This window comes from Megalops cyprinoides, chromosome 3 (assembly GCF_013368585.1).
Source record: "Megalops cyprinoides isolate fMegCyp1 chromosome 3, fMegCyp1.pri, whole genome shotgun sequence".
In the NCBI taxonomy this organism is placed as follows: Eukaryota; Metazoa; Chordata; class Actinopteri; order Elopiformes; family Megalopidae; genus Megalops; species Megalops cyprinoides.
This window is the reverse complement of record NC_050585.1, coordinates 28,666,096-28,678,452: the sequence shown is the minus strand read 5'-3', so window position 1 is coordinate 28,678,452 and position 12,357 is coordinate 28,666,096. Positions and strand designations below refer to the sequence as shown.

The window sequence follows — 12,357 nt, the reverse complement described above, 5'->3', positions numbered from 1 at the left end:
CACAAGAGGCCCTGACATGGAGAAAGCAGTGTTTGACAATGCTCAAGATACGTGGCTCCAGAAGGAACAGGAAGAAAACGGTAATTAATCTGAATCCTTGTTTGACATATATTGGATAGCTACGAGTATTCTCGCTGTTAAATCCTGTTTCACTTCTAGTCCCTGATAATCATGAGATTGCGAATATCGACTGGATCCCGTGCAAGGATTTCACAGTCAACCTTGGGAACAAACAAATTGAAGAATATATCAGTGTAAGTAAATCTAATTATCTAAGTGAATTGTACTGTAATGCTGTCGTAACGACAGGACAGCTAGCTGCAAGGAATAGAATTTACATTATAGATCCCTCTTGCAAAGTAGTTACACCCTGATCTGATTAGCCTATGACTCTCAGCTCCTCTTAATTTTGATGGACTATGACACATTGTAATGGGCTTCTGTTATGTTACACCATTTCAGCACTTAAATCTACTTTGTTGTTGATACTGCAAGATCTCCTAATACATACTTTGAAGTTGCTTAAAATAACTGTTGCTTTTTTCAGACATGGGAACTGCACCCAAGTTGGCTGTATAGTTTAAAGTTTCTTGAGGAGAAGGAACTGGAATTTCACAAACAGTATCACTACAAATCACAATGGAGCATCCCAACTGCAAGGACTCCAATCCCAAAGGCCACTGCATGTGTCTACTTTATCATAGAAATCTCCAAGGTCAAGCCACCGGTAAAAGAGTCTATTTGTGGTGGTTTATACTGTAGTGTACATGGGATGACTGAGTTATCTGAAACCCATTCAAATGTATATAACTCTTCGGGTGGATAGTTCCTTCACCCAGTTGTCCCTGCATTAATTGTTATACATTACAAAGATAAAGAGAAAGAGATGCAAGAGAGGAGGTAGGAGTTTGAAATTCCAAAGTACCATGGTGAGAGCTTAAAAACAAAGCCATTCATAATGACAGCAAACCACAAAGGTCTTAAAATCTCAATTTGTCCCATTTTCCCAATCCCAATGTCTGGTATTTCCATCAGCACCCTCTGCATTTTGGATACATCAAACTTTTAAAAAATCATAATTTACCATCAGCTAAAGGTGTCCTGTAAATGTAACAGAAGTCAAATGAATAAATTACTGATTATTTGTTGTGTCCCCCCCACCCCCATTTGTAGACACTGCCCATAGAAGTGTACTTTCAAGTGGAATCATGCCGCCTGAGACACAGGTGAATGTCACACATTTCTTGTTCACATACAAAATACATAATGCAGAGTTTCTGTGGAATCACATTTTTTCCTCATTTCATTTCTTAGGCCAGGAAAAACAAGGTTCAGAGAAAAGTGGCTGAGAGATGTGATTGAAAGCAAGACTCTACTTCGAGACACTGTCGACTTCTAATACATGTGCAGCATTATACAAACAAAAATTATTCACAATATTTTTCTCCTTTGAAAGTTCTCCTTTTGTTTTCTTTACAAATAACATTTGAACAAATAATTGAATAATGAAAATAAGTAGCGATAGCACAGATTCAGTTGTTCAACTGTTGTAGCTACAGCTGTTTTATTGGTACTGATTAACAGGATTACATTTTACTGTGCAGCTATATATAAAGCTGCAATTACTCAAGACAATTGACATGTTTTAATCAAACATATTAATGTTTACAAGCATTCTGTGAATCAAAGGTTTACTATATACAGACTAATGCAAATTACTACCTGTGTTAGTACCTTTTTAAATTAAGAGCTTTTTGTAATAAGGTTTTATGTGTATAGGGAGTGGAGTCTTTTTTTTCTTCTAAGTGAAAAGAGAACCTCCTCCTTTGAAGTTTCATATAATTACAACAATATTTAGTTCCTGACAATTCACCTCTAAATATAAACACAAAATGTAGAAGGATATCAATGTATCTTCTAATGTTTTTATAATGTGTAATGTCAACAAGGTGGAAAAAGAACAGGAAAAGAATCATGAATTGAAATATATACTCCACTGAGAAAATAAAGAAAATGGAAAACCAGGTCCAACAGATTTTAACCCTGCAGTCCGAAATCTGTGTTATTTTACTTCTCTTCTTTGCCTTTTGTCTTCCTGTATACCATTTCCCGGAAGCTTGACAGGATCTTGTTCTCCCTCTTTCTGCGCTCTTCTTGGTTGAAGGATGCCAGGGCTCTCTTTTCGTCTGCACTGTAAATCTGGTTTTCCTTTCTCAGACGCACAGCCTCCATTCGTCGATGCCTAGAGGGAAAGGGTTACAAGTAAGGTTTTAATGCGTGACACTCTACACTCAGTTTCCCTTACATTACTACTTTTCAGCACGTCTCTATACACCTGTTCTCTGCCACTAGTACATCAAGGATCACATTATGCAATGTAATGTAATGTAATGTAATTATGTGTCTGTGAGGGTGCATGCAGTGTATGTGCTTGTAGTGTGCAAGGGAGATTACCTGCTGCCACTCATCACATAGCCAGATTGCTCGAAAGAGGCAATCTCATCACTGGTCAGGCCGATTTCACCTCTTCTAGGAATACGCTTCCCAGCTTTCACATACTCTGCCATGGCAGCACCTTCACCAGGCAGCAGCGCATGACCGTAACTGGGGCAAGAAGAAGGAAACAATCTCACAATGTATTCCATTACAATGTATTATATTCATGCTGAACCATGTCCATGTGTAAGTAAAACTTTATTTGTGCCATTACTGACTGTGCAGTTTTAATTACATATAACTGTATAATTTTTAAGCCTGTACCTTATCTACTGTACTGTGAGCAAAGTAAATAATAAAAAATAATTTAAAAATCCTTCCCCAAAACTCAATCCTCAAATACAAGTAGGGACTCTGCTGTTATATTTGGACTATATGATATTTTATAGTTGTGTGCACTACAGCTGTGTGTGTGAGCACAGTAAATTAAATGATCATTAAATAAAGACAAATAATTCCTGAAAATTCAATCCTCAAATGCAAGAAAAGACTCTGCAGTTATCTTTTCACTATATAACGCTTAAGTTTACATCTCAGCTATGTACTGATAAAACAAAAAATTTTTTTAAAAATCACTCTGAAAGCATACCCCTGAAATTAAGGTAGGTATTCTGCTTGTAAAAAACACATAAGGTGTTAAAGAGACATGGGAAAGACACCCACTTAAGAGGTTTGTCGTCTTGGGACAGGTGTGTGAGGGGAGCCTCAGGACCAACGACATGCTCGTCACCGCAGGTTTTCTCCACCCACAGCTCCCCGTTCTGGTCCTCCTCTTCGTCCTCAGACTGATCGCTGCTGGAATCAGTTGACTCTTTGCGGGCTTTCTTATTTTTCTTCTTCTTTGATTTTTTCCTGGAGGGGGGCACAAGAGATGGTTTGTACAGTTCCATTCTAGTACTTTTAGAAGCTGTGCAAGAGAAAAAAAAATAACACAATGTAAGCATATGATACTTTTTGTTTTTCCCCTTTTTCCTTTTTTTCTTCTTTTTTTCCTCTTCCTCTGTAAAAGAAGAGCAAAATGACTTGTGTCAGTTTTGTGCAGAGCTTTACACATGCTGGTTGTCAGAGGAGCTGCTGCTCAATCACCTTACCATCAGATTCACTTTCTGATTCACTATCTTCAGAGTGTTTCCTATGCTTCTTCTTTTTTGACCGTTTTTTCTTCTTCTTTTTCTTCTTCTTTTCCTCTGTACATTGTAAGCAATGTTTTGTCAAAGTGCAAGACATGCAATCCAAACCTCTTGTACTTAATAATACTCAAAACAATATTGAGCAGGAGACAGGCTCTATGCCAACATGAGTTGATATGCAAGTGTAAACACACTTCAGACATTCACTTGTGATTTAGGCTCTGGTGCATTCCATCCCTCTGACACACAAACTCTTGTGTTACAGTTATGACTCATAACTTTACCTTCTGAACTTGAGTCTGAGCTGTTGTTCTTCACATCATCTTCAACAGGGGTGTGCTCATCAGAACTTCAAAAAAAAGCAAAAGGTTAAAACACAAGTACATGGACTCCCTTACAACATGCTACTTATGCTTACAATAAGACCACTTCAATAAAGCTATGTGTCATGTGGTCAGCTAAGAGAAGCCCATAATTAAACATTTCCATTATACATCAATCAGGTTTTTCAGCTTACTCTGGTTCTCTGACCCTCGGTGAAAAGCCCCAGACCTCCGGTGCGCCCAGTTCCCCAATCCTCTCCCGTTCTTGCAGTCGCCTTTTGTCAAAAAAAAAAAAAAAAGGAACAGATGTATGAGGAGTTACCCCAGTGTTATATGCTTATCAAAGGTGCACAACAACCAACAGACATGATTGTTTACCTGGCTATGAACGCATCTTGTCTCTGCCGTAGAACGTCGTCCCTTTTGTTGTAATGGTCAAAGCGTGATCCGTGGCTGTGTCTCCCGTCTCGTTGCTGGCTGGACCACGAATCTCTCTCGCGTGAGCGGGAGCGGGAGCGGCTGCGGGAGGTGCGAAATCTAGAGCCGCCTCTCTCCCTAAAGTCACACCATCGCGACCTTCGGTCCTCTTTAACGGAGCTCCCATTATGCTTGGCCGCGGGGCTCTTGGAGCGATTCCTGCTGCCGCTGCGGGAACGACTACGTCGTTGTCTCTTCGGGCTGCTCACATGTTCTGAACTGCGGCTCCTCGAACGATGTACGGGAGGCATGTTTGCGGCACCTACATCTGCTTACAGCTACAAAACGAAACATAGGAGAAACTACATGTGAAGATGCTCATCCATTCATTAAACACAGAGCAGTCTGGTACAGAGTCGCAGGTTTCCCTAGGGAAGCCCTTGACCATTGGGTTCCCTGCAGCATAGGGAAGAACATTATTTCTTATGTTTATTGATGATGGGTACGAATAGGAGTGGAGTACACAAGGACAACCAGTAATGAGTATTTCGATACAGCATTTGGGGCAAGCAAGACTGAAAATTTATATTTTGTCTATCTACATTTTCATTTTTATTTCATCGTAACCTTACATGTGCACATACGATTTGTTGTTTACGTAAAAAAATCTGTACTTTAAATATGCTTTGCTTTTCGTTGAGGGAAATAAGATTTATTGAACGATGGTCATGGGATGAGTAGAATATGAACTGCGTGTGTCCGAGTACACTGAAGAAAAAATATTACACTATTACATGTTACAATATTTCATATTATTAAAACATACACATTGACTATACTTATTTAAGTAAAAATAAATAAATAAAAACATGACATCATCCACGGTTAGTTAATATTAAAGAATAGATCACAATGAAACAACAGTTCATTTAGATGAACATTTAGATGAACAACAACGCTTGCCCTCACTAGAAAGTCAGAGCAGCAAGATCACTGTTGACAGAGTGACCCAACATGTATAACTGAAAAACAATCGTGTTTGAATTTTTCGAGGCTGGCTATATACATTTAACAAAATAGAAGTACAACTCCGCGTACGGCTATCTAGTCTGCCGACACATACATATGCGTAGTTACACAGCGATCTCGCTGTCCATTGACAGTTTAACTTAACAAGCTAAGTGGTAGCTGCATATCTGCAGACATTGCCATCGCGATGTCGCATGATAAATAGCCACCTCGTACAACTGCACCATGGAATGACGCTTAGCAGCCACTTGAAATATCTAAAATTCAACACTATCAATGTTTAGCTTATCGTAAAGCCCTCAGTTTCGAGTTTTCACAGCTAGCTAGACATGTCATAAGAGTTTAATTCTACTTTGCTAAAAACAGGAAAGCCAAATCAGGCCGTGCTGGCTAAATAATATGACTTAGTGGGACGGGTTCTATAGCAACAAATTAGTTAGCTATCTGTTTAGCTAGCTCAGTCTATTAAATCTACAAATACAGATGTGTAGACAGATAACTGTCATGCAGTTGAGCTATCTGGCTGAGATAAAAACACACAGCTCTCACCGTGTTTTTAGCGTCAGTCCATTCTGCTTCCGTTGTTTACAACTGTACAAGAGTGGTGCACTAATGTAAGCAGACCCTTGTTCAACACAAAACCCGTTGTCTTAGTTCCGTTTGTTGCATGCGTCCCATAGACGTATAATAATAGCCTTAGCAGTCGTATGTATCACACAGTTAAAAGTGACAATCTATCCAGCTAACGTTACTCAGCTAGCTACTAATACAAGCTGTACACTTTGAAATAGACACATTTTCAACGATGTGTCCCATACTACTTGCACAACAAAGTCATTTGAAATGAGGGGGTTTAAAAATTAACTTTGATGAATGAATGAAAATAAATTGCGCCCACCCATAGCCAACCTGGTGTAACACTAAATATTGTAAATTGTAGCAACTATAATAATGAAACTCGAAACAAATAAAGGCAGCTTAATAATTTTAGACTGATTATCTTGCATCGATATCCAATTGTAAAGGCGACTCCTGTCGGTGGTTCGAGTAAATAGCAGACATTTACTGTCGACTGCTATCCAAAGCAAGGTCTGTGTTGTATGTGTCTGTAACATTAGCTCGCTGTATTGCAAATAGACTGGAAGCTCGTTCGACCGTGCAGGTAAACAGCAAACATATTGGGTATTCCTACTCATTTAACTATCAGATCTATTTAGGTAACTTGCTAGCAAGCTAATGATTTCATTAAACGACCATAAAATAACAGGTTTCGGTTTCCGGCGCATAAGGCCGCCAGCTGTTGAACCAGGAAGAAAAGTCAATTGAATAGTTCCCTTTATTGTTTACAGAATTTTGCCACATTTGGTATATTCTTTAGCAACTAATATTATCTGTAAAATTACGTATACAATCTTTAAAATAGAGTTTTGAACTATCGTGAAATAATTGCCTAGCTAGCGCTAAAGTCAGTAGCTACGTAGACAAGCACGTATTGTCAGCTACCTAGCTATCAAGCTAAGTCTAAAGCGAGGGATTCCTAGCTAGCCAACCTAGCTTGTGTTTGTTGTTGTTGATTAGCTGTATTACTAACTGCAGCGGGGTTCGTGACTATTCATGGGCATTTCTACTGCGCAGCAGAGTTTTTCATCGTGACAGGATTTTGTTTGTAGACGGCATGGAGGTGCATTCCGTGCTGACAGACAATTTCAATTTGAACTGCAGTTGGCAACTTTGATTCCTATTGAGGAAAATGCGCAAATTCACATACTAAACACGTTAACTAACGACTAGTGCAACATGATTCTAGTGCATTACCAAATATGATACATCTAATCTCTCTCACCTAGTAGCATATGAATACTACGTGTCATGTAGTCACTGAGAAATTTGTTCACAAATTCTGATCAATACTACGTTAATCCTGCGTACCAATATGGTTTGCAGTTATACTTATAGTATGGTTGTCTGCCCAACTTTGCGGTAGTACTTCAGAATGCAACGATGTGCACTATGTCAGTTGTTCACAAATTTACAAATAACTTTGTGTTGTTTTGTTTATTATCCCTCTGACAGGTATGTCAAGCATTAAGCTGATATCTGCAGCTGACACACAGTATTCAGGGTCATTACTGAAGTCCTTCAATGACCAGAGGATTAATGGATTGTTCTGTGATGTCACTATAATTGTGCAGAACCGGAAATTTAAAGCCCACAGGAACATCTTGTCAGCGTCCAGTACTTACTTCCATCAGCTCTTCTCAGTGGCTGGACAGGTAATAGAGCTGAATTTTATCAACGCGGAGATATTTGAAGAAATTCTGAATTACATCTATAGCGCCAAGATCGTCCGGGTTCGCTCTGACAAGGTCAGTGAGCTCATCAAATCTGGCCAGACCTTAGGCGTGAAATTTATTGCTAATCTAGGCCAACCTCTGGCTCACGTCAAGGGTTTACCTGACCTGTCTAAAGATACAGACGATGGGGATGCCAAAGGTGCGCAAAACAGCAGTGGAAACGTTCCAGTAAAGAATGACCTCATTACTCAGGAGGAGGGGTCAGGAGCCATGCCCATCATCACTGAGGCCTTTTCGCTGTCTGCAGAGGAGTTCAACGGTGACAAATACAAGGATGGGGACTCAGACAGTGATGATGTTCTTTTTGTATCAAAACAGGGACCCCAGAATACAATGAGTTTTTGCAACACCAAAGAGAGCCGCAAGCCCTCTGAAGTTATCAATGTGGACGAATCATCTGCAGAGAAAGATTTAGGTTCCAAGGAAGATGTAGGGAACAGTACTGAAGCCAGCTCTGCTGCAACAAAAAAGGATGGTAACGTGGAGAGAAAAGACCATAGGCCTTCACCTGAAACAGTGGAGGATAACCAGTCTTTCATTCCCAACAGCTCATCTCAAACACATCCTGACTCTACCTCCTTGACTTCCCCTATGGAGCAGGAGTCCCCAGATTCCAGCACCAATATGCCTCCATCACCTTCTGGCTCATCCTCACAGGACAATCTCTGCAGCCTGCCAGCTCTTCCTGGACGGAAAAATGGTTCTTCTGAGGAGCCTCGCAGTAGCCCCCTAGCCACAAATAACCACAAAGTGATAGGGGTCCAGAAGAAACGCGTGACCACAGTTGTAGAGAAGTCAACAGATAAACCTGGAGATTTCAAGATCAAACTCACTGACGTGAGGTCTGAAAATAGCCCCAAAGATGTAATGCGGGGCAAAAAGATGTCAGACTCACTTGACTCACTCTCTTCCAGCTGCAAGAGCTACACTGACATTGGGGAGCGGAATTATGACATTGTTCCAGCAAAAGACGACCCAGGAGAAGGGGACTCCAAAGCCAGCCGGAAGCGGAAGTCTTCACCACATAGTCCAGACATGCCCTCCTCAGGGGCCCGAGGGAAAAAGAAACCAAAAGTTGGGTTGGATGACCATTATGAGCTCATTATGGATGGGAAGACGTTCTACGTTTGCATCGTGTGCAAGCGGCCCTATGTGTGTCTGACTAGTCTGAAGCGCCATTTCAACGTCCACTCCTGGGAGAAGAAATACCCCTGCCATTACTGTGACAAGGTCTTTGCCCTTGCAGAGTACAGGACGAAGCATGAGATCCAGCACACGGGTGAGCGGCGGTACCAGTGCTTGCTTTGCAGTGCATTTTTCATCAACTACCAGCTGCTGTCGTCTCACTGCAAGCAGGTGCACAACCAGGACCCCTCAGGCAGAAAAGAGAAAGAAGACACAGACAACAACCTGTACCGTCTGCTACCCTGTAGGACCCTGGAGATCAAGTCCTATTCTTACATGTCTGATGAGCCGGGCACAATCCCTATCATCAATGAGGATGGTATTGTCTATCATGTGGACCCTAGAAAGGCATCCGGTGCCAGCCCAGGGTCTCCCTCAGTCCAGGGCAGGGTGGTGAATTGGGATGATATCTTTGTAGAATCGGGGAGACAGTCTCGCTCAGAGAGCTGTGCGAGTCCTTCTGAAGACACACCGGAGTTTGAGTTTGTTATACCAGAGACTTACTGAGCCCAAGGCCAGACAGTGCTGGGAATCGTGCCTTTTATGATGGGGTTCTGTTTATGTGTTGTTCTGGGATCCAGGGCAGATATCTGTACTTTTAACTGTTTAGCCGTTTGTTTTAAATTCACTGTACGTTTGGAAAGCTCCCTTGTTTGTCAGCACTAGCACAGTGATTCTTGGTGTTTGTAACCTTTTCTCTCCTATGCTGCTTGAGTGTTTACTGACCCCTACATGACAAAAATTGCTGTCATGGGTACTGAACTCTTAGCAATTGTCAGGACACTAGCACATATTAAGCCAGGCTGCATACAATGAGATATATCCAGGTTTAATAGCATTGCTCATGGAATTCCGTGTGAATAAGTAAGGAAATGATTAATTTACATCTCATTTTTAGAATTCTTATGGATTAACTTAAACTGTGATTCCACTGTTTCTTTACTTGTTTTAGTTTTTTTTTTTTTTTCCTTTAACGTAATTTCAAAATCTGTCTTTATAATTTATAATGTAGAGTTGGGAATAAAGGTGGGTCAATCAGGGAAGAAATTGCAGAAACGCACCATTCCACTTGTAGACATGGTAGAGAAGAGAAGTGATCTCAATCAAGAATCAGATTCTTGGTTCTATTTTTGTATAAGTCGGACTTGCAAACCCGCAGATTGTGGTAAAGCAAAACAAACACTTGTTGAGCAGTTGGTAGTTTCAATTATTCATGCTGTTATCTGAAATATGTTTGTACAGTACATTCAGTAAATTAGACTGCAGAACTAATGAGTCTGAAGTAATGCAATTACTGCTTTTCGGTTTGAGATGGACTGGATGTTTAGAGTTCCACATGTAGTCTGGGAAGTATTCAAACATTGTAATATGCAGCAAAAACGTAAGCTGTGAGAAGTGTCCAGAGAATACACTTGAATATCTGAGGTTTTTTTTTTTTTGGCCTTTTTCTCTTTTCATGCAACTGTATTTTGGAATCGGCAATTGTGTATTAGGCTCCTCTCACCGTGACAATCTGTGCATTTGCACAGGAGCGCTGAGGTGAGTTGAATGAAATCCTCCAATGCACTCACATGCAGCCAATAGCTCTTTTTTACATTGAAAGCCTCACACTGCACTCACACAAAGTGGACATTTGTTGGAGGATAGGTGCTCCTCCAGTGATATCATCTGAGCAGCTGGCAGGCACATCAGAAGTGTTCCCATGAAATTACAAATATTTTCAGTTTCAGTTTCTCAATATTTAAGGAAACACTTGAATTTACATTTACATTTACATTTATTTATTTAGCAGACGCTTTTATCCAAAGCGACTTACAAAAGTGCATACAGTAAGTATAGCGACACTACGGGGACAGGATGTGTACAGTTCCACAATGAGACGTTCAGCTGAGAGCAAGGTCTGTTTGAGGACAGAGTACTATCAGATTTGTACAACTACAGCATATGGGACAGTTTATCTTGTAGCTCTGGGCTGTAGGAATCATTTTTTGCTCTTCAAAATGGGATTGTTTTCCTCTGCTCTGACTGATTTTCTACGTCATTACTTTTATGGGTGCCTCTCCCAATGTATCAGTATGTAAATGCAAGTGACCCATTTGCAGAAAAAAATCCACACTTTTTTGGCTTGCTTTTTGCGTTTTGATTTCTGATGTGAGTTCTGAAATATAGACACCAGCATTTCTGGCAGTGCTCTGAAACAAACCAAATAAAACATTGAGGTAGCAGGTTTGTTATGGTGACCACCCTGACATCTATTACAGTCTAGTACAGCAATCTAGTACGGTGGAAAAAGGCAAAAGGAAAATCTTTGGCAAAAAATTGCTTCACCACATTATTCAGCATGATCCAGTCTCTTATACTATCCATGGATACTTAGAATGTTAGTTATGTTTATATGCTGACCATATATCGTGCTTTGTCTGTTTAAACAAATATGACTCCTTCTGTCAACTTGCATGGATAAAAGTGACATAGTAATACAAGAAGCCCAGAATATAAGGAAGAGCACATCCATATTGTAAGTGTAAAATGTATACCTTATATCACAAAATACACAAATGTATTGGAACTTTGTGACATGCAGTGTTAAGCAGAAAACTGAATAGCAGAATATGCGGAACATTAGGTTGTGTTTTTGGCACACTGGTGTGACTCAGTGTGGCAGTTTGCATTTAAATCGACAATCTCTGCTACTGTGCAAAGCACTACTGACCCTTCCATCTTCTTGGAGTGTGAACTTATTACTGCCTGCACCCATCTATATAGTGTTTGTCTACAAGTCACTTGCCATGTGTTCACTTATTGCTTTTGAGGGAGCAAGAAGTCCTTACACCAATGTATTTTTTTGGGAATTACAACAAAAGGTTTTGGAAAATGATGCTGGTTATAGGAACATACAGCACAGGAGGCTTGTAAGCTCACTGCACGGCAGGTAAAATTGTAACTTAGTGAGTTACACAGTGCAACAGTATAGCAACACATCTGTACTCTGTATACATTATAATATATGCAGCCTTTTATGACAAATATTAAAATATATTCCTTAAAGTTTCACTTTAATCTTTACACATAATTTCCTTCACAAGGGAAGTGCCACATTGTGATTGGCACTTCAGTGCCAGCGTCAGTGCAGCGTATGGTAGGAACGTGATTGTGTAAATAAGGGGCTGCCTGGCTATGGTCAAAATGTTATTGTCACCAGCTTTGTGATACTGGTCATGCTACTTAATCATCCTGCTGCATCTACGCTTGCAGAAGATGGGGCTGTTTGATTTTTCATCAGTTCAGTACTACTTCAAGCTAGCCAGCACACACACATTTGAACATGTCGCTCAATACAGTATCTTAGTATGCAAGATCATAAAAGCACAAAATACATAAATGGCTTTATAACAGAAATGTGCAAAACATGAATTGTGTAAA

At 40.3% G+C, this 12,357-nt stretch overlaps 3 protein-coding genes across 3 annotated transcripts; 2 read left to right on the top strand and 1 right to left on the bottom strand.

Moving 5' to 3' along the window:
• akap14 (A-kinase anchoring protein 14) lies at positions 1–1,644 on the top strand. The gene is made up of 5 exons (XM_036523066.1): positions 1–80; positions 160–254; positions 548–727; positions 1,174–1,226; positions 1,315–1,644. Exons 1-5 carry the CDS (start codon positions 17–19, stop codon positions 1,397–1,399), a joined length of 477 nt encoding a protein of 158 aa, XP_036378959.1. The 5' UTR covers positions 1–16; the 3' UTR covers positions 1,400–1,644.
• A 141-nt stretch (positions 1,645–1,785) lies between these two features.
• On the bottom strand, positions 1,786–6,015 carry LOC118775302 (NF-kappa-B-activating protein-like). The gene is made up of 8 exons (XM_036525139.1): positions 5,945–6,015; positions 4,328–4,704; positions 4,144–4,224; positions 3,911–3,975; positions 3,588–3,683; positions 3,160–3,496; positions 2,455–2,604; positions 1,786–2,242 (listed from the first exon to the last, which is right to left on the bottom strand). Exons 2-8 carry the CDS (start codon positions 4,675–4,677, stop codon positions 2,068–2,070), a joined length of 1,254 nt encoding a protein of 417 aa, XP_036381032.1. The 5' UTR covers positions 4,678–4,704; positions 5,945–6,015; the 3' UTR covers positions 1,786–2,067.
• Positions 6,016–6,475: 460 nt separating this feature from the next.
• Positions 6,476–9,732, top strand: LOC118775300 (transcriptional regulator Kaiso-like). Its single transcript, XM_036525137.1, has 2 exons — positions 6,476–6,557; positions 7,469–9,732. Exon 2 carries the CDS (start codon positions 7,471–7,473, stop codon positions 9,439–9,441), a length of 1,971 nt encoding a protein of 656 aa, XP_036381030.1. The 5' UTR covers positions 6,476–6,557; positions 7,469–7,470; the 3' UTR covers positions 9,442–9,732.
• Positions 9,733–12,357: the final 2,625 nt, after the last annotated feature.